The 23671-nt window shown below is 37.2% G+C and overlaps 3 protein-coding genes across 5 annotated transcripts; all 3 read left to right on the top strand.

The window, feature by feature from the left end:
* Positions 1 to 469: 469 nt before the first annotated feature.
* LOC106300152 (protein NRT1/ PTR FAMILY 4.6) lies at positions 470 to 4777 on the top strand. The gene is made up of 5 exons (XM_013736238.1): positions 470 to 574; positions 734 to 839; positions 942 to 1159; positions 2750 to 3178; positions 3561 to 4777. The coding sequence occupies exons 1-5, from the start codon at positions 572 to 574 to the stop codon at positions 4548 to 4550; spliced, it is 1746 nt and encodes a 581-aa protein (XP_013591692.1). The 5' UTR covers positions 470 to 571; the 3' UTR covers positions 4551 to 4777.
* Positions 4778 to 5113: 336 nt separating this feature from the next.
* LOC106300154 (hypersensitive-induced response protein 2) lies at positions 5114 to 7167 on the top strand. 3 transcript variants are annotated; one of them, XM_013736239.1, is made up of 6 exons: positions 5114 to 5191; positions 5762 to 5961; positions 6050 to 6170; positions 6255 to 6346; positions 6418 to 6514; positions 6580 to 7167. In XM_013736239.1, the coding sequence occupies exons 2-6, from the start codon at positions 5773 to 5775 to the stop codon at positions 6939 to 6941; spliced, it is 861 nt and encodes a 286-aa protein (XP_013591693.1). In that variant the 5' UTR covers positions 5114 to 5191; positions 5762 to 5772; the 3' UTR covers positions 6942 to 7167. The 3 variants fall into 3 exon arrangements, with proteins under 3 accessions (XP_013591693.1, XP_013591695.1, XP_013591694.1); XM_013736241.1 differs by lacking the exon at positions 5114 to 5191 and adding an exon at positions 5196 to 5263; XM_013736240.1 differs by lacking the exon at positions 5114 to 5191 and adding an exon at positions 5228 to 5357.
* Positions 7168 to 8533: 1366 nt separating this feature from the next.
* On the top strand, positions 8534 to 13251 carry LOC106300249 (alpha-amylase 3, chloroplastic). Its single transcript, XM_013736351.1, has 13 exons — positions 8534 to 8891; positions 9068 to 9195; positions 9266 to 9320; positions 9386 to 9499; positions 9585 to 9693; positions 9902 to 10227; positions 10640 to 11283; positions 11520 to 11709; positions 11898 to 12004; positions 12094 to 12343; positions 12433 to 12555; positions 12632 to 12799; positions 12883 to 13251. The coding sequence occupies exons 1-13, from the start codon at positions 8607 to 8609 to the stop codon at positions 13039 to 13041; spliced, it is 2658 nt and encodes an 885-aa protein (XP_013591805.1). The 5' UTR covers positions 8534 to 8606; the 3' UTR covers positions 13042 to 13251.
* Positions 13252 to 23671: the final 10420 nt, after the last annotated feature.

Genomic DNA, 23671 nt, shown 5'->3' with positions numbered 1-23671 from the left:
AGTATTGTTCGTTAACATTATTTACATGTTACCGAATAATATGATGCGAGTAATCGATATCCATTTAAAAATATGTTATCACTAATTTGTGGGGAATAAAAGACAAAATCAATTTTAGATATGTGACATTGGTATTGGAAACCCCGTTTAAATCAACTTGCATATTAAGTAAAGCAGGCAAACAAACATGATTGATTAGTCTTTATTCCACCACTATATTACTAGCTTTATAAATTTTTGGAATTAATATTATCTTTAGTGCCATAAAAACAAAGAAGTAAAGCATTTTTCTAGAAAACAAAAAAAAAGAGGAGAAAAAATGTCATTTCTTATTTCCTAATGAGAGAGCATAAAAAATGGCAACATGAAGTCATTTTCTAATAATAAAGAGGGCCCAAATTCTCCTTTCTTATCACCCAATTGGACCCTCTCTGAATGCCTCCTCTCCTCGATCTATTTAAATTCCATTAATACCCTCCTCACATTCACTTATATTTCCTCATAATTAAAACCTCTATTTTTACTTCTTCTCCTCAAAGTTTGAGAGAGAGAAAGAAAGAAAGAGAGAATAATGGTGGGTTCTTGAAGCTTCTCACATTTTTCTTCTTCTTCAGTCTTAATCGTTTCAAGAATTCAACTTATCATTTGTTGTGTGTGTTGGTGTTTCCTTTTGCAAATTATTTGTCTTTTCTAAAAGTTTTTTGTTTTCTCTTTGTTTCTTGCAATATAACAGGAAGTTGAAGAAGAGGTCTCAAGATGGGAAGGCTACGCAGATTGGAGAAACAAAGCCGCCGTGAAAGGCCGTCACGGAGGCATGCTCGCCGCTTCTTTTACCTTAGGTCAGTGTCGAAATTCCAAATCTACCCCTCCTTTTCTCCTCCCTTTACTCTGATGGATCATGTGAACTGATAGGTTGGTCTTCCTTTATTTCTTGTAATCAGTGGTGGAGATATTAGAGAATCTAGCGTATCTGGCGAATGCAAGTAACCTTGTGTTGTACCTAAGAGAGTACATGCACTTGTCTCCATCGAAATCGGCGAATGATGTTACCAACTTCATGGGCACAGCTTTTCTCTTAGCTCTTCTTGGTGGTTTCCTCTCCGACGCGTTCTTCTCCACTTACGTCATCTTCCTCATCTCTGCCTCTATTGAGTTTCTGGTAACACCTACTTCACTTACTCTTTTGATCAATGGTGTTAACCTAATTCTTTAACATTTGCTAACCCTTATACAGTTTGAAGAATTTTCACTTAAGAAAGAACATCAAAATGGCTTGAAACCCCCATCTAAACTTCAAAAATTTATCAAATTTATCCGTTAATGATTGAAAATTTACTTTATGCTTTTTCCTTCGGCTTAAGTTTGAAGTTATTAGGGTTGACTTTTTAAAAACGAATAGCCACCAAAACAATAAATCCATTCACATTACACAAAACCATTGTGATTGATAGATCCACATGCATATCTATCTAGTATATATTTATCACAAAAGTGAAGAAAATTATGCATATGAAAATGAATAGTTATAAGCTTTTTTGTAAGCAAAAAAATCCAACGAACCATGCGTGCATTGGTATGCTAATAAAAAGGACAAAGTAAGAAGCGTGACTTTGATACGGTACCGTATCAATACGCAACGCCCTACTCCCAACACAACACATGTGACATACGTGATACCATCAATAAAAAATCGTATGTTGGAGAGGGGACCTACCGTATTTTTATTAGTAGCTATTCATTTTTTTAACAGTCACTGTCTTAGGGACAGAAAAGGAAATTTAAACAAACTCTTTCCTGAGTTTCAGTAACTAAACGTCCTTGCCTTTCTGTGTGTGTGTTATCTTGTTGTCTTCACATTTGATAGGGTAATGAAACTATTATGTCCACTTATATAACATCTGCCACTCGTGCCCTCGTCACTTTGCCACATAGTCTTACAAAAGACAAAACAAACTTGTAGTTCCAACTCACAGTTGGGCTCTTAATGCTTGGCTCTTCTTACATAATGTGTGGGTAGCGTTTGGACGTTCTGAACGTGACGCAAACTCAAACGCTAACGCTATTCTATCTATCACCCATTATGGCTAGGTTTTAATGGATCACGTTCAGCTGAGCTAAGTTAGCTCTACACTGAGATATACTCTATGATAATATGTTACTCATAATTGTAAAATTTACTACAGTTATTTTATCAAAAAATAAAAAATTTACTACAGTTTACAACTTACCAAAACAAAACTTACAAATATATTTAGTTAACCTACAATTTCAAGATAGAGTACTACGTACGCACTGTCTATATCCTAATTTAAACTACTTTTTATAGATTTGAGTCGTTTACTTATAAGATAAAGCATATATTCAATGGAATCAAATAGTCACCTATAACATATATCAGTATATCATGGGATAATGTATGGCAATTCATATACAACAGTCCAAAACATAAAACAACCCGGGTGTTACGTCAGCGTAACCGAGGTGCGTTCTTCTCGAGAAAAATTGCATTGGCCAATGAGAAAACCACACGAAAATTAGGTTATGTCCATACTTCATTTAATAAAGACGTTTCATCGTTCGTAACGCTTTCAATTATTTGTATACGTCGCTGCTCTGCCTCCCATGAACCACAAGGGTTAAACTCATTCGCGTGCTCTTCACGTGTCCCTGGTCCCATATTCTTTTGTAACTCCGAGAAAATAAAACGTCTCTAATCAGTGGATTATAATATAGTTTTGGACTCGTGCAGGGATTAATCATACTCACTATCCAAGCTCGAACACCATCCTTAATGCCACCAACATGCGATGGTCCCACGTGTGAAGCGGTGAGTGGTTCTAAGGCGGTGATGCTGTTTGTAGGATTGTACCTTGTGGCTTTAGGAGTGGGTGGGATTAAAGGGTCATTACCGTCGCATGGAGCAGAACAGTTCGATGAGAGTACACCTAAAGGCCGGAAACAAAGGTCAACGTACTTCAACTACTTCGTGTTCTGTCTTGCTTGTGGAGCACTCGTGGCCGTGACGTTCGTGGTTTGGTTAGAAGACAACAAAGGATGGGAATGGGGATTTGGTGTTTCTACTATCGCTATCTTCGTCTCGATTCTCATCTTTCTCTCCGGTTCAAAGTTTTATAGGAACAAGATCCCATGTGGAAGTCCTCTCACCACAATCTTGAAGGTATGCTTTTTTAATCTATTTTGAGATTACGAGTAAACGTTTGTTCTAAGTAATGTATATGGTTGAGGAAATACCATAAAATAGCACTACAATATTTGATTTTTTTTCCCAAATTAGTATAAAAAGGAAAATGATCAACATACAGCATTAATTTTTAAAATTATTTTATATTTGGATTTGAATTTTGTGATTAGAGCCAGGATTAAATGTTGAAAGGATGGAGTTAGGAAAAAGGTTTAGGATTTGAAGTTATTTGATTATTTTATATTATATTTTAATTAGTGCTATTTTGGTTACTTTCTCCCTTGTGTGCTAATTTTGTCATAATAATAATTTTTTGTGCTATGTAAGTCATTTGTTCTATATGGTTTGTTTGATTCAGGTTCTTCTTGCTGCTTCTGTTAAGAGTTGTTCTAATGGGAGTCCAAGCAACGCGGTTGTGAATTTAGCTATTAGCCCTTCTAATCATGTAAAAGAAGTTACTGAATCAGGAGAACTTGAAAAGCCACGTCATCAAGAACCAGTGCCTCCTCCTCAGACACAACTAACCAACAGTTTGAGATTCTTGAACAGAGCTGCTGAGGAGAAACCAGACCTCAAGTTGTTAGAATGCACGATCCAACAAGTAGAGGATGTGAAGATTGTGCTCAAAATGCTCCCTATATTTGCTTGCACTATCATGCTCAACTGCTGCTTAGCTCAGCTCTCCACATTCTCCGTCCAACAAGCTGCTTCCATGAACACAAAGATAGGTAGCCTAAAGATCCCTCCAGCTTCATTACCGGTCTTCCCCGTCGTGTTCATCATGATCTTAGCACCTATCTACGACCATCTGATCATCCCATTGGCTAGAAAAACAACCAAGACCGAAACGGGAGTCACTCATCTACAAAGAATCGGAGTAGGTTTAGTTCTTTCGATACTAGCAATGGCCGTTGCAGCTCTCGTTGAGATCAAGCGTAAGGGAGTGGCTAAAGACGCGGGGTTACTTGACTCGAAAGAAACCTTACCAATCACTTTCTTATGGATCGCGCTTCAGTATCTTTTCTTAGGGTCAGCTGATCTGTTCACACTAGCTGGACTTTTAGAGTATTTCTTCACAGAAGCACCAGCGTCTATGAGATCTCTAGCGACATCACTCTCGTGGGCTTCTTTGGCGATGGGTTATTACCTAAGCTCGGTGATCGTTTCGATAGTGAACAGCATAACAGGGAGTTCAGGAAACACGCCTTGGCTGAGAGGAGAGAGGATAAACCGTTACAAACTAGACTACTTCTATTGGCTAATGTGTGTATTAAGTGCAGCCAACTTCTTGCACTATCTCTTCTGGGCAATGAGGTACAAGTACAGATCAACAGGTTCAAGAAGCTAAATATGATCCACTTTTGAGGGTTTTTGAATGGAGGAAAAGAGCAGAAAAATGTTTTTTTTTTTTTTTTTACTTCATCGGCTGATATATATAAGAGATGAATGGGGGGATAAAACTAGTGGTGTTGTGGTCAGGTAAATAGTGGAGGTGTTGGAGTTTTTTTTTACTCGTTGGACTAAGGAATGTACAGCGAGTGATTATGATATTTAATTAACTTGGTTTAGTTTTTACTTTTGAATTGTTTCTTCCGATGTACGGTACTGAGGGAAGCTTACTTAGCATTTTGATATACACATTCACAAGGGTTAGGTTTATTAAACTTCATCCTTTGCCTTGATCTCATAAAGTCTAAAGATATTTGTGAGAAACAAATGCTATGCGGCTGTCTTTTGTGCATGTGAAATTGCTGAGAAAGTTATGGATGAAGCAATGAGGCCCAAACATTGTTGAACACTTTACATGGGCCTAGTAAAGAATATGGAAATCAAGTCCAGTCTGTAATTAACTTATTCTTTGTTGACCAAAAATTAACTAAGTTTAGTAAAACAAAAAAATATTTTAAAATGATGTTACTTTATTATATTAGTGGGTGCAAATCAAAACAGAACAGCGGAATCAGACTCTCACTTACGAAAACAAACACGGTTTGGCCTGAACCCTTTCCTTTGTCCATTCCTTTTAATTTCTGAGATTCGCGTCTCTTGTCACACTTCTGTGTAATTTCATTGATTCTGTAGATCTCTGCTCATCCTCGCCGTAGCTAATTTTCTTTTGTGGACCCCCTTTTGACAGAATCTTGTCGAAATTAGGGTTTGGTTCTCTGTTTCTTCCTGTGCTTTGTAGATGACGAATGGGTTTTTATGGGAATTTCGATTTTTTTTTTTAATGCGGCTAATAGGGTTTCGGATATTTTGTTCAATTTACTAGGATTCAATTAGACGAAACATTCTGCTGAACAGTGCCGAAATATTTAAATAAAAATCTGAGTCTAAATGGGTTTTAAAAATTGATTTGATTTTCGTTAAAATAATCTTATCCTTGGATTATAGGAAGACAACTTTGAATTTTCTTTTGACTTTTGTGTGGTGTTTGGTTACAGTCTACAGAATCTTTGCCTTGGTCCTTACTTCTTGTTCTCTTCTTTGCCAGATATTTATACAGACTTGGTGATTATATCTTCTTATGCTTCTCATGTTCTGCTTGATTGGTTACAGGAAAATAACAAATGGGTCAAGTTTTAGGATGTGTCCAAGTCGACCAGTCGACCGTTGCAATCAAAGAGACGTTTGGAAAATTCGACGACGTTCTCGAGCCAGGCTGTCACTGTTTGCCATGGTGCTTGGGGAGCCAAGTCGCTGGTCACCTTTCCCTGCGTGTTCAACAGCTCGATGTTCGCTGCGAGACCAAAACTAAAGTCTCTCTTGCTTTTCACTCTTTTTTGCGTCTTTCTCTTCCATAGTTTCGAGACTTGTTTGTTAATGGTTCTATCGTTTGTGTGTTAGGATAATGTGTTTGTCACCGTTGTTGCTTCGATTCAATACCGGGCCTTAGCTGAGAGTGCTCAGGATGCTTTTTACAAGCTTAGCAACACCAGGAACCAGATTCAAGCTTATGTCTTTGATGGTTGGTTTTCTTCAATATCTTTCCCCATTTGTTTTATTTCATGGTTTTGTTGTGTTCACCTTTGGTTTGTTTTTTTTGGAGTAGTGATCCGAGCAAGTGTGCCTAAGCTGGATCTAGACTCCACCTTTGAGCAGAAGAACGACATTGCCAAAACCGTTGAGAGTGAGCTTGAAAAGGTAAAGTCAAACAACTCTCAAGCCATCTCCTTGTGCAAAAAGACTTAATCTGCTGATGTGTTATGTAACAGGCTATGTCGCATTACGGGTATGAGATAGTCCAGACGCTTATCGTGGATATCGAGCCTGATGTGCACGTCAAGAGAGCTATGAATGAGATCAATGCTGGTACGTTCAAGTTTTCGACTTTTGTTTGCTGAAAAAGCTTTTAACATGTTTCTGGTGACACATAGCTTCGAGAATGAGAGAGGCAGCTAGTGAGAAAGCAGAGGCAGAGAAGATACTTCAGATCAAGAGAGCTGAAGGAGAAGCTGAGTCGAAGTACCTTTCAGGTCTTGGTATTGCCCGCCAGAGACAAGCCATTGTGGATGGTCTGAGAAACAGCGTGCTGGCCTTCTCCGAGTCTGTTCCAGGGACGTCTTCCAAAGACGTCATGGACATGGTTCTGGTCACTCAGTACTTCGACACTTTGAAGGAGATTGGTGCGTCTTCGAAGTCAAACTCGGTGTTCATACCGCACGGTCCAGGTGCTGTTAAGGACATTGCTTCACAGATCAGGGATGGTCTTCTTCAGGGAAACGCTGCTGCTGAGTAAGAGATCATAAAAGTACAAAGCTTTATCAGGGTTTAGTTGTGTTTCTATTGTTGAAAGTCCTTGTGGATTCCTTTTAAAATACATATCGTTGGTTTGTTTATGGCTTGTGGACGGGATCGTATGTTTGGTTTTAGTTATGTTTTGGGCTTGAGAGTATTTGAAGCAATTTGGGGTTCTAAAAACTAAATATCTTATTTACAAAAATTTATATATGCGAGTGAAGCTGGTTATCTTTTCTTCTGAAAGATAACACTGATTCTTATTTCTATTTTTGGTCAAGACTTTGGTTTCATTTGCATATTTTCTCCTCTTATTTTACTACTACAAAGTTGGGAGTGACTAATTAGGACTTTAGTTCAAGATCGTTGGTAGAAAGTCCCACGTTCTAAAACGCAGCCACCGAGACCGTTTACTCGCCGGATTTGCGTTTACTCGCCGGATTTGCGTTCGGTGGACGGAGACAGTGGCGATTATGGTCTACTCAGGTAAAAAATCGGCAACGTTAAAAAAGTTTCGAATTATCTTGATTTTTGCCTAAAATCGAATGTCTGATGGTTGATTTATCAACTTTTTGTTAAATCCAATTGAAAATGATCTACAAACGGTTGAAAACAAGGCAAAACAAATCACGATAGTCATAGATAAAAGTTACAGAGATTGTAAATTAGGTGAAGAAGATGACAAGATAATTACACTTTTGCCCTATTAACAATAAATAAATAAAATAAATCATATATAAAAGGATGCAGTGGTCTTAAACATGGGATTTCTTTAGTTTTTTTTGTCAACCACATAACTTCTTTAATAAATGCTTAAATGAGAACTATTCCAACTAATTTAAATAGGCTATTATATATTTACACAATTATAATATATAATTTATTTAAAAAACTCTAAAAACTAATCTCCGATTACTCTAAGTTTCGTCCGATTTTCTATTAACTAGCTAGGTGAGGCCGGCGCAATTTCAAACATGGGTAGAAACATGAGCTTATTTATTATCCTAACAACAGAGAAAGTGGCATTTATAAAACCAATTATTTAACTTGTTAAATAAAGAAATGTACCTACTTTTTAGATATCTAGGATGCCACCAGTGGAGATCTGTGCTTCACGATTCCGGGAACAAGAATCTCAAAACGTTCCAAACTCATCGCTCAGCCGTCAGATCATTAAACAGAAAACAACTTATTTAACATTATTTTTCTTTAAAACGTGTCTACTATTATTCTATTACACCTACGCTATAATTGATAATTTTAAGATATTATAATTTCATCACACTGAATAGCTTTATAATTAATATGTATCGTTGTTAATAACAAAAATTCTTAAAAATTTAAAACTATTTTTTTTACATATAGAACCATTAATTAGTTTTAAGTTAAACTTGGAATAAGAGAAGGATTTTAGTTCCAAAAAAAGTTGGCCGACGAGGGGGAAAGGGGTGGGACCCATAAGTGGAGCCGACGTGGATAGTAAGTGAGTAGACGACGCTTTACTCGAATCTCAAAAAATAAAAAAAAAGGTATATTCCCTTTTCACCAAAAAACCAAAAGTTTAGTTTTTAATCAAAAAACAAGAATAATAATTTCAAACGACTCTTAACCTCTTCTTCTCTCCTCCACTCCCCCTTCCAAAAATATCTTCCAACACGAAACGGCAATGTCCACTGTTCCCATTGAGCCTCTTCTCCACCTTTCTCCTCTTCGCCGCAGCTCTACCATCCATCGCGGACCTACTACATCCTCGCTGAATCTCCGTTGCCATTTCACTTCCAAGAAGCTACACTCGATCGGAAGAAGCATCGCCTCCGGAAACAGCTTAGGTTTCCGAAGAAGGTCCGTCGCGATTCGAGCCAGCTCCTCCGATACTGCTGTCGTCGAAACAACCTCTCAATCGGATGATGTCATCTTCAAGGGGATTTTCCCCGTTCAGCGAATCGATAAGGTTTTCTCGATTTCATTTGCTTAATTTTGATTGAAACCTGGGAACAACTTGGCTCACATTTGCTATTCCGAAGGATTGATTATATCTTTCACGCTGTTTGTTAAGTTGATTCTGATCGATTCGTGGAGATTTTAAGCTGAGGTTAACTATTCTTATTTCGATTTTGGGAACTATAGGCGGAAGGAAAGATTTATGTGCGATTAAAGAAAGTGAAGGAGAATGATTGGGAGCTGAGTGTTGGATGTAGTCTTCCTGGGAAATGGATCCTTCATTGGGGTGTTTCTTATGTTGGTGACACTGGCAGGTCCTTCCCTTTTCTTGATCTCTTTCCTCATTATGTTTCCTGATGTTCTCTACCTTTGAAATCTTCACAGTGAATGGGATCAACCTCCGGAAGATATGAGACCACCTGGCTCACTTGCCATCAAAGTATGTTTTTTCTTTTTCCTTTTTCATTATCGTTACTTTGAATAATTGTAACATTTTCTTTGCAGGACTATGCTATCGAGACACCTTTGGAGAAGTTATCCGAAGGAGATTCATTTCATCAAGTCACTATTAATCTAAATCTGGAAAGCTCTGTAGCAGCTCTCAACTTTGTTTTGAAGGTTCTGTTTGCTTAACACTTTGCCACGAAGGTGAACTATTCGTTTGCCTTCATATGTATATTAATCTGTGACTGTTGTTTTCCAGGATGAGGAAACTGGGGCATGGTATCAGCATAAAGGGAGAGATTTTAAGGTTCCTCTTCTGGACGATGTTCCTGATGATGGGAACTTGATCGGAGCAAAGAAAGGCTTCGGTAAGTGGCTGGGGCGTTTTTTATATCTTTCAGTGTAGACTACTTCTTATGCCTAGATAGTTACATCTGTTGTTCTGACTACTGGTTTTGCATTTTCTACTTTGGCATCTTCTCATCCTTGTGTGTGTATCCTCATTCTCTTTTGACGAATTATAATTCAAGCTTAAGAAATCCAGTGATTGAGAGTTGCTTTCTCTTGAATACCTAGGTGCTCTTGGGAAGCTCTCAAACATTATTGTCAAACAAGGGAAGAGCTCGTCTGGTTCTACAAAAGAAAGAAAAGGTCTTGAAGAGTTTTATGAGGAGATGCCAATTAGTAAACATGTTTCCGGTGATAACTCAGTCAGTGTCACTGCAAGGAAATGCCCTGAAACATCGAAGAACATTGTATCGATTGAAACAGATTTACCGGGTGATGTTACTGTACACTGGGGAGTTTGCAAAAATGGCAGTAAAAAATGGGAAATTCCAGCTGAACCTTACCCAGAAGAAACATTTTTGTTCAAGAACAAGGCATTACGCACTCGTTTACAGGTAAGTGTTGAAGTATTTTCCTTGACAAGATTTAAATGTTCATAACCACTTGTGTTGTGTCTCTAATTCAAGTCTATTTTATTCAAATTAGTTCTTCGTTCGCACCTGGCCATGTTGACAATAGTCCAAGCACTTGGCAGGTTGCACAGGCCTTGTTTTAAAATTAGCATTAGGGGTTAACAACATTTTGCATTCGGTTCTTCATTTTTTCTGGTAGATATTTCCTTTGGATTGCATACGATTACGGTTGTACCATATATGCCATTACTCATGTCCTTGCTACTACCTTTGTGTGCATGTGGAGATCATTTTCATGTTGTCAACAAGAAAAAAAACTAAAATCCTCTGTTTACGTTTCGTATTATAATGTTTACATTTTCTAAGTTTTTTTATGCATATGAACCTTCTGCAGCGAAAAGACAGTGGGGATGGATCGTTTGGATTATTCTCTCTGGATGAAAAGCTCGAAGGATTATGTTTTGTGCTCAAGTTAAATGAAAATACTTGGCTAAATAATAGGGGCGAAGACTTCTACGTTCCTTTCCTTACTTCAACTAGCTTGCCCGTTGAAACTGAAGCTGCTCAAGTGAGTGGAAAGACACCAAAAACAAATCAAGAAGTGTCCGAAAGTGGATTCACTGATGAAATCATCACTGAGATAAGGAACTTGGCAATTGACATTTCCTCTCACAAGAATCAGAAGACGAACGTAAAAGAAGTGCATATAAACATTCTACAAGAAATCGAGAAACTTGCTGCGGAGGCATATAGCATATTCAGAAGCACAACTCCAACTTTTACCCCGGAAAGTGTTTTAGAAGCAGAAGCTGACGAGCCCAAAATTAAAATCTCCTCTGGAACTGGCTCAGGTTTTGAGATATTGTGCCAGGGATTCAACTGGGAATCCCATAAATCAGGGAGGTGGTACAAGGAACTTCAAGAAAAAGCTGATGAGCTAGCTTCACTTGGATTCACCGTTCTGTGGTTACCTCCACCGACAGAATCTGTGTCACCTGAAGGGTACATGCCTAAAGATCTGTACAACTTGAATTCCAGGTGAGCTCTGCAATTTTACAAAATAATTATCGTTGCTTAGTTGCTTAAAAATTTGTCATGAATATGGGGTTGTTCAATGTTCAAGTAGGATTAAATGACTTCTGGTTGAATACTGTTTTTGTTGACTTATATGTTATTTTTCTTAGAAGGTGATGTCGTAGTGCGTCTCAGATAAGAAAATTGTGGTTGAATGCTGTATCTGAAATAATTATTTCCCCGTTGTTGCAAACGTTCAGATATGGAACTATTGATGAGCTAAAAGAAACGGTGAAGAGATTTCACAAGGTTGGGATCAAAGTTTTGGGAGATGCTGTTTTGAATCATCGCTGTGCACACTTCAAGAATTCAAATGGTGTATGGAATCTATTTGGAGGGCGTCTGAACTGGGATGATAGGGCAGTAGTTGCAGACGACCCTCATTTTCAGGTAACTTTTTGTTTTCTTTAGAGCACAAATAACAAAAAAAAAAATTACCTTAAGAGTTATGGACTTAAAAGAGAGGTTAATTCTTTGATAGAAAATATAGTCTTTGTTGATACATGCTGCCGTGTTAATGTTTTTGAGGGAGGTAAACGTGCTTATTGATCTGTATTACTCTTGATGATACAATTCAGGGTAGAGGAAACAAGAGCAGTGGAGATAATTTCCATGCTGCTCCAAACATAGATCATTCACAGGACTTTGTTAGGAAGGATATCAAGGAATGGCTATGCTGGATGAGGTTAGTTCCCTTGTTTTATTTTTCCTAAAATACTCACTGCTGATTGGTTTTGGTGTCTGATGTCATTGGCTGTTTGAGTTCACCTGCAGAGAAGAAGTTGGGTATGATGGATGGAGGCTTGATTTCGTTAGAGGCTTCTGGGGAGGTTATGTCAAAGACTACATGGATGCTAGCAAACCCTACTTTGCGGTTGGTGAATACTGGGATTCCCTAAGCTACACGTATGGAGAAATGGACTACAATCAAGACGCACATCGTCAAAGGATTGTTGACTGGATCAATGCAACCAGTGGAGCTGCTGGTGCCTTTGATGTCACAACCAAAGGAATACTTCATGCGGTACTAACAGTATTCAACACCTTGTAGCGTTTGATATATAAAATTTGAGTTGGGTTTCTGAGATATGATTAAGCTTTTTATGCGTGTAGGCTCTTCAAAAATGTGAATATTGGAGACTCTCAGACCCAAAAGGGAAGCCTCCTGGTGTAGTTGGATGGTGGCCATCTCGTGCGGTGACATTCATAGAGAATCATGATACTGGCTCTACTCAGGTTTTACTTTCTTACCATTTTTGTCACCCTTTAAATAAACCTGTCTTTAACGAAATTTCTTCCTCCTTTCTAAAAGGGTCACTGGAGATTCCCAGGAGGGAAGGAGATGCAAGGATATGCTTACATCTTGACTCATCCAGGAACCCCAGCGGTTTTCTTCGACCACATCTACTCAGACTACCGTTCCGAGATCGCTTCTCTTCTGTCTCTCAGGAACAGACAGAAACTCCACTGTCGGAGTGAGGTAAAACTCACAATCTCTTGAACGTTGTTTTACTAAATTCGTCAGGTCTTAAACTAGACTACTTTGTTCAATACACTGTAAAGGTGAACATAGTAAAGAGTGAGAGAGATGTCTATGCGGCTATAATAGATGAGAAAGTTGCAATGAAGATCGGACCAGGGCATTACGAACCACCAAGCGGATCTCAAAACTGGTCTGTAGCCGTCGAAGGCAGAGACTATAAGGTGTGGGAAACCTCTTAAGGAGGTATGGTATTATTCTAGTACGTATGTAGTAAATAAAAATGCTCCCTGGAGAAAATGTGTTATATATGTATCTGTTTGAGGAAAGAACCAGAAATAAGATCTGTCCCAATTTTTACAATACTGAGAACATATTCATATTGTTGTATCAACATTGTGGCTGTTTGTAAAGTGTACCTGTTAAGGTGGTTAGGTGAATATTGGTTTATATATTTTGATTGATTTAGAAATCCATATAGTATTTATAAATCCAATTAAAATATGTAAATCCGGAGGTTTTTTTTCGGATTTGAGTTTTTGTATTTTTAACTAAAAAATTCAAACAAATCTATTCAAATCCATTATTAAATCAAATATATTAGTAAATCCGTACGATTGAATAACATTTGATTTGACATAAAATTTATGAATCATTAAACCAATAACACATGATTTTAATACAGATTTGAAAATCATAGAACCAATAACACTAGATTTAGTTCGGATTTTCAAATCCATTAAAATACAACAACCAATAACCCCTACTAAAGCTGTCAAAGCTATATTTTGTCACTGTATAATGTATATTTTAACAAAGATCCTAAAATATTATCTGAAAATTCAGATCCAAAATACTAATGTTTAAAAAAAATGCCAGTAAATTCAGTAATGCTTAACAAAGTTAACTAGGAACATATGAAACATTCAATTATCCTTTTCTAAATTTTTAGATATCTTAACTAAACTTAAAATTTCTATTATTTTTATAATTTATGATTTCGGCGGTAGTTTGTACTAACAAAACATAAAATGTCATAGTTCTGAGAATTGTACAATTTTTAAAATTAAACGTAAATTTCCATTGTTCTACATATATATTATGATTTTTGACAAACTTTGTATTGGAAAATAATGTTCTATCTCATTCATCGTTAGCCATTTTTACATATATATGCATACAATTACAATGTTCCTTAAAAAGATATTCTCTCAATATGTTAAATATAAGGATATGGAATATATTCTAATACCCCCTCCTCCCCTCCTTCAAGTTGAAGCATACACATTTGCTATGCCCAACTTGATCAAAAATGCATCAAACTCTTTCTTCCCCAACGCCTTTGTAAGTATATCTGCTAGTTGATCCTTTGTTGATATATGCTTTGGTTTGATAAAATCACGAATAATGTCGTCACGAACAAAATGGCAATCGAGCTCAACATGTTTGGTCCTTTCATGAAATACGGGATTTGAGCTTATGTAAATAGCAGGTTTGCTATCACAACACAGTGACATCGCCCCATCATGAGCAAACCCAAGCTCAAGAAGTATCATCCTCATCCACCGTAATTCTGCAGTAGCTTCAGCCATCGCACAATATTCAGCCTCTACGGAGGATCGCGAGACTGTATCTTGTTTCTTACTCTTCCATACAATCGGAGATGACCCCAACTGAAGTATCCAAGCGCTAAGTGACCTTCGTGTCAATGGACACGCACCCCAATCCGAGTCACACCAACCAGTGACATGAGTTGATGATTCAGCACGTAACAGTATTCCTTGCCCAAGAGTACCTTTCAGGTAACGCACAAACTTCAATGCTGCAAACCAATGCTCCTGGCGTGGCTTATTCATATAATGAGACAGAGTATGAATAGCATATGCTAATTCAGGTCGGGTTGCAGCTAGATAGATAAGCCGACCAATAAGACACCTGTATTGTTTCGGATCCGCAAGCAAAGGTCCATCCGCAACACTGAGTTTGTGATTCTGATCAATAGGCGAGCCAGCCGGTTTACATCCTATCAACCCTGTTTCCTCAACAATATCTGTGGCATATTTACGTTGACACAGATAAATTCCAGCCGGACTCCTAGCAACTTCCAAGCCTAAAAAAATATTTGACTGGTCTGAGATCTTTTATGTGGAAACAAAGAGACATATAATCTTTAAAAGATTGAATCGCTGTAGGTGAATTCCCGGATATGATCAGATCATCAAAGTATACGAGGATCCTTAGTGAAACACCGTCTTTGATGTAAACAAACAAGGAGTAATCAGATCGTGTTTGTGTAAATCCATATGCTTGTAACGCATCTGTAAGCTTCGCAAACCAGCATCTAGGTGCTTGTTTCAATCCATACAAGGATTTTTGAAGACGACACACTCGTGTTTCACCATCAGGACAGAACCCTGAAGGAAGTTTCATATAGACTTCTTCATGTAAATCTCCATGCAAAAACGCATTGTGTATGTCCATTTGATGTACTTCATGATTCATTTTGGCTGCAAGATCTAAGAACAATCGCACCGTTTTCATCTTGGCAACTGGCGCGAAAGTTTCTTCATAATCCAATCCCTCCTCTTGATGATTCCCCAAAACAACTAACCGAGCTTTATAACGTTCAATGGTTCCATCCGATCGATATTTGATTGTAAACACCCACTTATAACCAAGATATTTCTTATTGGGAGGAAGATATTCTAGACGCCAAGTCTGGAGATCTTCAAGAGAATCATATTCTTTGTGTACTGTGTTTCCCCAATTAGGATTCTGCATAGCCTCCTTAAATGACTTTGGTAGAACAGACGTAGCAAGAGCCATCAAGAATTGTTGATGTGTAGGAGAGAACCTGTCACATGAAACATAGTTTGCAATGGGATAGATCGTACCTGAGGATTGCTCTGGAGAGGGTGTTTGCGAGACGAGAGAGAGTGAAGAAGAAGGAGCCGAGATAGCATCAACAACATAATCACGCAGCTTAACATTCGTTTTCTTTGTCCGGTGACCACGACCAAGCAATTCTGTCACAGGTTCTGCTGCCATAGTTTCAGGGGACACAGATTGCGACACTGATGGAGCAGCAGACGATTCTTGTCTTTCTACGCCAGACGATGAAGATTCACGAGCCACAGGAAGAGATGGCTCAGCGTCGGAGTCTGAATCAAATTCTCCCATCGTCGGATCTCCAGTTGATACTTCTGAAGTTACATCCTTCTGTTGAATATAAGGTGATATTGAGACAGCGAAGGGAAATACTGTCTCTTGAAAGACTACGTCACAGGACGTAAAAACAATTTCTCGCTCCTGATCAAATAGTCTCCTCCCTTTCTTGCCATAGGGGTAACCTAAAAACACACACTGACGACTCCTAGAAGTGAATTTATCACCCTTATGATCAATGTTATGAGCATATGCAAGACACCCCATAACTCGGAGGATGACCGTAGAGAATTTCAAGAGGAGTCTTGTTCTGGAGAACAACTGATGGAGTCCTATTGATAAGATAGGCCGCAGTAAGGACACATTCTCCCCAGTATTCTATGGGTAGGCTTACCTGAAACCGGAGAGTACGAGCTATATTCAGGATATGCCTATGTTTACGCTCTACTCGACCATTTTGTTGTGGCGTATGAACACACGACGTCTCATGTATGATACCCTGCTCTCTGAAAAACGCTGATAAGCACAAGAACTCAGTGCCATTGTCACTTCTAATCACCTTAACTTTCCGAGAAAACTGACGATCGATCATGGCAAGAAAGATACGTATCTGCTGTGAGACCAAGGTTTTGTCGGGTAATAAGTAGAGCCACACAGCTCGAGAGCAGTCATCTACAATCGTTAGAAAGTATCGTGAACCGCAGAAAGCAGTTGTACGATATGGCCCCCATAAATCGACATGTATTAAATCAAAAACTTTTTTTGCTTTATTAGAACTTGAAGGAAAACATTGTCGAGTTTGTTTGGCTCGAAAGCACACATCACAACTTGTAAATAAATGCTCACTATTGCTACTACTAGTATTATTATCGCCTGAAATAATTCCCGTAACATGAGATGATGGATGACCCATCCTATTATGCCACAAAACCAATTCTGTCTGCAAGCTAGTCTTCAATGAAGTCATCGTCTCAATCCCACGAAACCGGTACAACCCCTCTCTCTCTCGTTCACCCGCTCCAATCAGCATCCTCGTAGTTCGATCTTGCAAAATTACCAACTTATCAGTGACCTGTCCGATTAAGAAACTGTCTGTAACAAGTTGTCTGAAGGAGATCAAATTAGTATGAAAGCCATCAACATAAAAAACATTTTGCAGACGCAACCGCGGAGTCAGTTGGATTGTTCCATGTTTTGTTGCACAAGCATTAGAGCCCGCATGCAACATAGCTGGAAGTGGTGATATATCACGGATATCAGTGAGCAGCTCGATGGAACCTGTCATATGGTGTGTTGCCCCTGTATCAAGAATCCATAATTTTTCATCAATCTTACCCCCAGAAGATGCAGATGTTTTGCCCGCATTGATCATATGTTGCACAATGTTCCACTGCTCATCTGAAAGTCCAGTCAACCCCACACGATCGCTTTCTGTAATCAGGCCAGCCGAGCTCATTCCAGCTGAATTCACACTTGGTATTTGAGTGACATTTTCTCTTGGGTTAGAGCCACCACCACGTCCACCAGAGAGGTTCTGAGTTCCTCTGCCTCCGACCCTTGGTTGCGGTTTATCAGGCCACCATTCTGGATACCCGATGATTTTGAAACATGAGCTCGCAGGTCTTTCTTCCCGCAAGCTGTGCACGTTCTGTTGAAGTCACGGTTACCACGAGGTGGCTCCATTTGAGTAGTTCCTAGTCTTGTAATGTCTTTAGTCCAGACACTTGCAGGAGATCTGGAACCAGTTGACGATGGAGCTTGAGTCGCGAAGCTCATCACTGGAGGCTTAGTAATTGCATTCAAACGAATCGTCTCATTCTGCACGATTGTCTGATACACACTGTCAAGATCTGGAAGAGGTGTTATTGCACACAACTGAGATCGGATCACGCCATGAACTGAATCATCCAAGCCCGAAAGAAAATCATGTATCCTTAGAGTTTCTTTCTCTTTCTCGTGAGCTGCATTGAGGTTGCACTCACACTTCCCACATTCACATCGTTTGGACTCCATACATTCTGAAATTCCATCCCATATCTTTGTCAAACGCCCAAAATAGTTATCAACGCTTGAATCGTTTTGCTTGCAAGTAGCTAAGGAATTTCGTAGTTGTTGAAGTCGAACACCACTTTTAATAGAAAATCTCTTCTTGATAATGTCCCATAAGTCCTTCGCAATCTCCCGAGTTGAGATTGTCGACCTAATCTTTGGCTCAATTGTTTGTTTGATCCAGCCAACAAGGAGGTGATTGTTGGCCACCCAATCTTCTAGATATGAAAAGCCTGCTTCTGGTTTTGGTATACTTCCATCAAGGAAACCAAATTTCTTCCGAGAACTAAGAGCCATACGGAAATTGATAGCCCATTCATCATAATTCAAACTGTTGAGTTGAGGTTGTGATATGATAGCACCGGGGTTATCGTTCGACGATCAGTCATATGGCGATATTGTTTTATATTTTGGATTCGCAGCGACAATCGACATGATGATAGTTGATTTCGGTTGAGAAAAATGACCGAAAGGCCTGTTTTATATGAAAGAAAAAAAAAGCTCTGTTTTCAGAGATGAAAAATAGAGATAACAAAGAACGTTAACTCGTAGAAAAGTCAACGTCGTAAGAAAATTAGGTCTTTCAGATCTGAGGTTCTGATACCATGACAAACTTTGTATTGGAAAATAATGTTCTATCTCATTCATCGTTGGCCCTTTTTACATATATATATACATACAATGTTTCTTAAAAGGATATTCTCTCAATATGTTAAATATAAGGATATGGAATATATCCTAATAATTTTTGTCTGAATTGTTCTAGTGTTAGATTTATTGGTCAGTTCCCATTTCCACCAAACTTAGCCGGCCGGATCCGAGTTTGAAAACTGACTTGTGAAATAATACTATACCAAATTTCTCGTTTGTTTTGCTATGTTTTTATATAAAAGTAAGTTGACATAAAATAATTTAAATTGACTTCACCATTATGATAAATGATTATGCGATAGATTCTGACGCACGACGTGGTAGATCATTGACCATAATGTCATAGTTGTGTAATATAAAAGTTATTAATTATATAGATTTCATTCTAGCTGAGATATAATAATGGAAAACTAGATTTTGATCCTCAAAACGAGGATTTATTTTTTTTTTTTTTCAATTGACAAATATTTAGTAAATGTCACATTTCATATATTTGTGTTTTATAAACTTAAACTTTTTATCTTTCTTTATTGTATTTCATTTTAAATGACTATTTATGTTTAAAAAATTAAACTTTATTTTTTTAATGAATTAAGTTGGTATAACTCTGATAAATTAATTTTATTATGTGGTTAATATTTTTAATAAAAATAATTATATATTTTTAATAAAGATTTATACTTTTCAATGAAAAAGTCAATTTTTTTTATGAATGCTTAAATTATATTAAGAAAAGAAAAAAAATTAAGAATGGTTGAAAAAAAAATTATTTGAATTTGGACTCAATGGCCCAAAAGAAAAAAAATGTGAGAATTAGATCTGATTTCTTAATCGGCTCAAATGACCCAAGAAAGATCTGATGTGGACAGTGGGATGGATCCGAAAAAATGGTCCAATATAGATGTGTTATTAATATTACTTGATTGCCCTTAATGAAACATGCAATGTTAGTAAGGAAATGACAGACTAAAATAAAAAGGACAATAGGATTCTGCTTTAATAGTATAGATACCCTAGGATAGCACTAAAAAAATTTATGTCACAAATATATACTTTAAAGATCAAAATGAACAAAATGTTTCACTAAATAAGTAAATATACATTTATACTAATAAGATTAATTAATCTAAACTTTAGGGTTTAGAGTTAAAGGGTGAGAATTGAGATTGAGATTTAAAATTTTATAAAATAAAAAATTTAAAAAAAAAAGTTTCAAAACAGAAAACTTTAAAAAAAAAAAATTTTAAATTTCAAAAAAAAATTTAAAAAAAAAATTAAAAAAAAGTTCGAATTTGAAAACATATAATCTAAAACTATAAAAAAAAATATTTTTTTTATTTTTTTATATTTTTTATTTTTTATATATCTAGGGTATAAAGGTTATTTTACCTATTAAATGAAATATTTTGGTCATTTTTATCCTAGAGTATTTCCCTTAATTTTAAGTTTCTTGAAATTTCGCTTATTAATTCATGAAGAACATGAGATTAGTCAACTACGTTATTCACTTATTTGTATACAGTTTCAGTTAGTGGTCATGTAAATTCAAGAATTCAGAATTACAGATTCGCCTTCATGGATTTGTGTAACGAATCTATCATTGGTCGCCTTTACGGAATTAAACAACTGTATATCGACTATGTGTCTTCTTCTCATTGGAAATTGCATCCCTGCCCGGACAGTGCTGTCAGCACTGAACATGCGCGAAACGGCTGTGTATAATGCCCCCTTTGCGGTCTTACATAGGACCGGTTAGAGCAGGATCAGTTTTATGTTTTGACTGACATATCATTAGACCTTACAACAAAAAGAGAAGTTTTATATTTAATTGCATATAGAACTAAATTATAAAAGAAATCATTGAATAACAAGAAAAAAAAAACACTAAGAAATATGAAATTGACATTTTTTCTTTTTAAAATTATATATAGTTTTTTTTTTGACATGTATATACGTTCAAGTTATATACATCTAAAAATTAAATCATCTAGAACAGAAAATTAGCTTTATATATTTTTATACTTTATGATTATATAAAGTTAATTTTCTGTTCTAGATAATTGAATTTTTAGTTGTATATAACTAAATCCACGAACGTCCTAATTTAGAATCTCTTAACCAGAATTGGTCCACGAAATTTAGGTTTAGAAAAAAAAAATAGGTTTAGAAACAAATAAATGTTATCTTGAGCCCATAATCTTTCTTTTCTTTAAATAAAATAAAATTTAGCCTTCCAAGAGACATTGAACTCAAGCAAGAGAGAAGAGAGAAGAGAGAAAAGAGAGGGAAAGTAGATCTCGGTGTTGGGTTCGGCGTACGGCCGGCGCGTGAGCGTGCGTGCCGTCGCCGGAGCCCATTGTCCTTCAGCATAAATTATCTGGCCTTTGTCTCCTCCCTGTCGCCTCCGGCGTCCGCCTTGTCTAAGCTCTGGCCAACCACCACCCGTGGCGTCTCTTTTTTTGGAGTGAAAACGCGGTTGCTTGGAGGTTATGGCGTGGTGAAGACGCTTGTAGTGTGGGTTTTGATTCTGGGAAATGGAGACTTCCACAGCTCTGTCGCCGCCGGCTTTTGTTTCCGGGAGGTGGTAGTTTCTTCAGCTTCACCGTCGTCAGCTCTAGTCTCCGGGGGGTGAAGGCTACAACAGCTTTGCGTCGTCGGCTTTAGGTATTTCGTTGCGGTTCTTAGAGTTTGGGTTTCGATTATGGATCGAGTTGGTCTTATTTGTCTCTCTAGTGTTGGAGCTTTGACCTTGTCGGATGAGATCTCGAAGAGCGATGAAGCTCTCCGACGGGTAGACAGAGTTGGAAGAACAGAGATGGTTTCGGAGGAGGCTCTGCGGGTTCTGAGCTCCGACGAAATGAAGTTGCGGTGATGTGATTCCGGCGGGGACGGTCAAGTCGAGGCGGGTGCGACGCGTGTCGTTCTGATAGCATAGATGCTCCCACGTGTCCAGCAGCCAGCTTCCTTGACGCGTGACTCGGCCGACGTCGCGCGGGCTTTTAATGCTTGGGCTGACGGCCCGGTTAATGGGTCAGTTTGTTGCCTTTTGGCTTTTGGGCCTCTGGCCTTTTGATTATGTTGTTGGGCCTTGGGCTGTGTACTCTGAGCTTGGCCCGTTTTATCAATTAAAAAAAAAAAACTATTGACGGAAAAAAAAAAGAGACACTGAGCTCAAGCTTTTGATTTTTCCCTTAGAGCATGAACATCAATGATCTCTCATGCAGATTCTCAACAATAAAGAATTGAAAAAAAATGCAAAACAGTAAGGAAAGAGAGAGGGATGTCTTTTTAAGAAGAGATTTTTTCTATGTGGGAAGAAACTTATTTTTTGCTGTCAATTTATGAATAGTCAGATTTTTTTTTATGGTTTTAAAATTATATGAGAGACTTTTTATAGTACCTTACCACTAAATGATGCTCTTAGACTGTTATCAACAGAAAGAACTAGCAACTTTTCCGTTAGAAGTGGCCCTTTATTTCTCTAAACTTCATCAGGTCGGAGCTTGTAGTTGATATCTAGCACCGGCACTGAACTCATAAACTTGAGCCCATAATCTTTCTTTTCTTTAAATAAAATAAAGTTTAGCATTCCAAAAAACACTGAGCTCAAGCTTTTGCTTTTTCTTTAGAGCATGAGCATCAATGATCTCTCATGCAGATTCTCAACAATAAAGAATTGAAAAAAGTGCAAAACAGTAAGGAAAGAGAGAGAGACGTCTCTTTAAGAAGAATTTTTTTTACATGGGAAAATACTTATTTTTTGCTATCAATTTATGAGTAGTCAGAATTTTTTTTATGGTTTTAAAATTATACGAGAGACTTTTTATAGTACCTTACCACTAAATGATGCTCTTAGACTGTTATCAACAGAAAGAACTAGCAACTTTTCCGTTAGAAGTGGCCCTTTACTTCTCTAAACTTCATCAGGCCAGAGCTTGTAGTTGATATCTAGCACCGGCACTGAACTCATAAACTTGAGCCCATAATCTTTCTTTTCTTTAAATAAAATAAAGTTTAGCCTTCCAAGAAACACTGAACTCAAGCTTTTGCTTTTTCCCTTAGAGCATGAGCATCAATGATCTCTCAAGGAGATTCTCAACAATAAAGAATTGAAAAAAGTGTAAAACAGTAAGGAAAGAGAGAGGGACGTCTCTTTAAGAAGAGATTTTTTTTACATGAGAAAAGACTTATTTTTTGCTGTCAATTTATGAGTAGTCAGAATTTTTTTTATGGTTTTAAAATTATACGAGAGACTTTTTATAGTACCTTACCACTAAATGATGCTCTTAGACTGCTATCGACAGAAAGAATTAGCAACTTTTCCGTTAGAAATGGCCTTTTATTTCTCTGAACTTCATCAGGTTGGAGCTTGTAGTTGATATCTAGCACCGGTACTGTCCCTATCTGGATAACTTCATCAGGTTGGAGCTTGTAGTTGATATCTAGCACCGGTACTGTCCCTATCTGGATAATATACACACCTGCATGTACAAAATATCAAAGAAAATAAAGAACTAAGTATTGTTTCATTTGATCTTTTAGGTCATCTATTACCTATGCCACAATATTCATCTGTAGAATTCTGCAACCATAACTTCAATGTAAACTAAAGACACAAATTTCTTTCGTTTAGACGGTATAAAACACACAAATTATGTATAGATCTATAATCCGATATATCCGTACGTACATGTCAAAAGTAAAGACTCGTCCTAGTTACCAATAAATTAACATAATGTCTACAGCGTTGCTATAATAACCATGATGCAGAAGTAGAAAAATATTATAAAGTGTTTTACCAAAAATTATTATAAAGTATTATGATTCATGATTTGGACTGCAATACAATTTGAATTATTATTATTATTATTATTATTTATTATTATTATTATTATTATTATTATTATTATTATTATTATTATTATTATTATTATTATATTATGACAATAGACATTATTTATTATATAATGAGTCGTCGGTTCGGGATTATTCAAGAATCGAGACGAA

Source organism: Brassica oleracea, chromosome C6 (assembly GCF_000695525.1).
Source record: "Brassica oleracea var. oleracea cultivar TO1000 chromosome C6, BOL, whole genome shotgun sequence".
Classification (NCBI taxonomy): Eukaryota; Viridiplantae; Streptophyta; class Magnoliopsida; order Brassicales; family Brassicaceae; genus Brassica; species Brassica oleracea.
The sequence above is the reverse complement of the archived record's forward strand: the minus strand, read 5'-3'. Positions and strand labels throughout refer to the sequence as shown.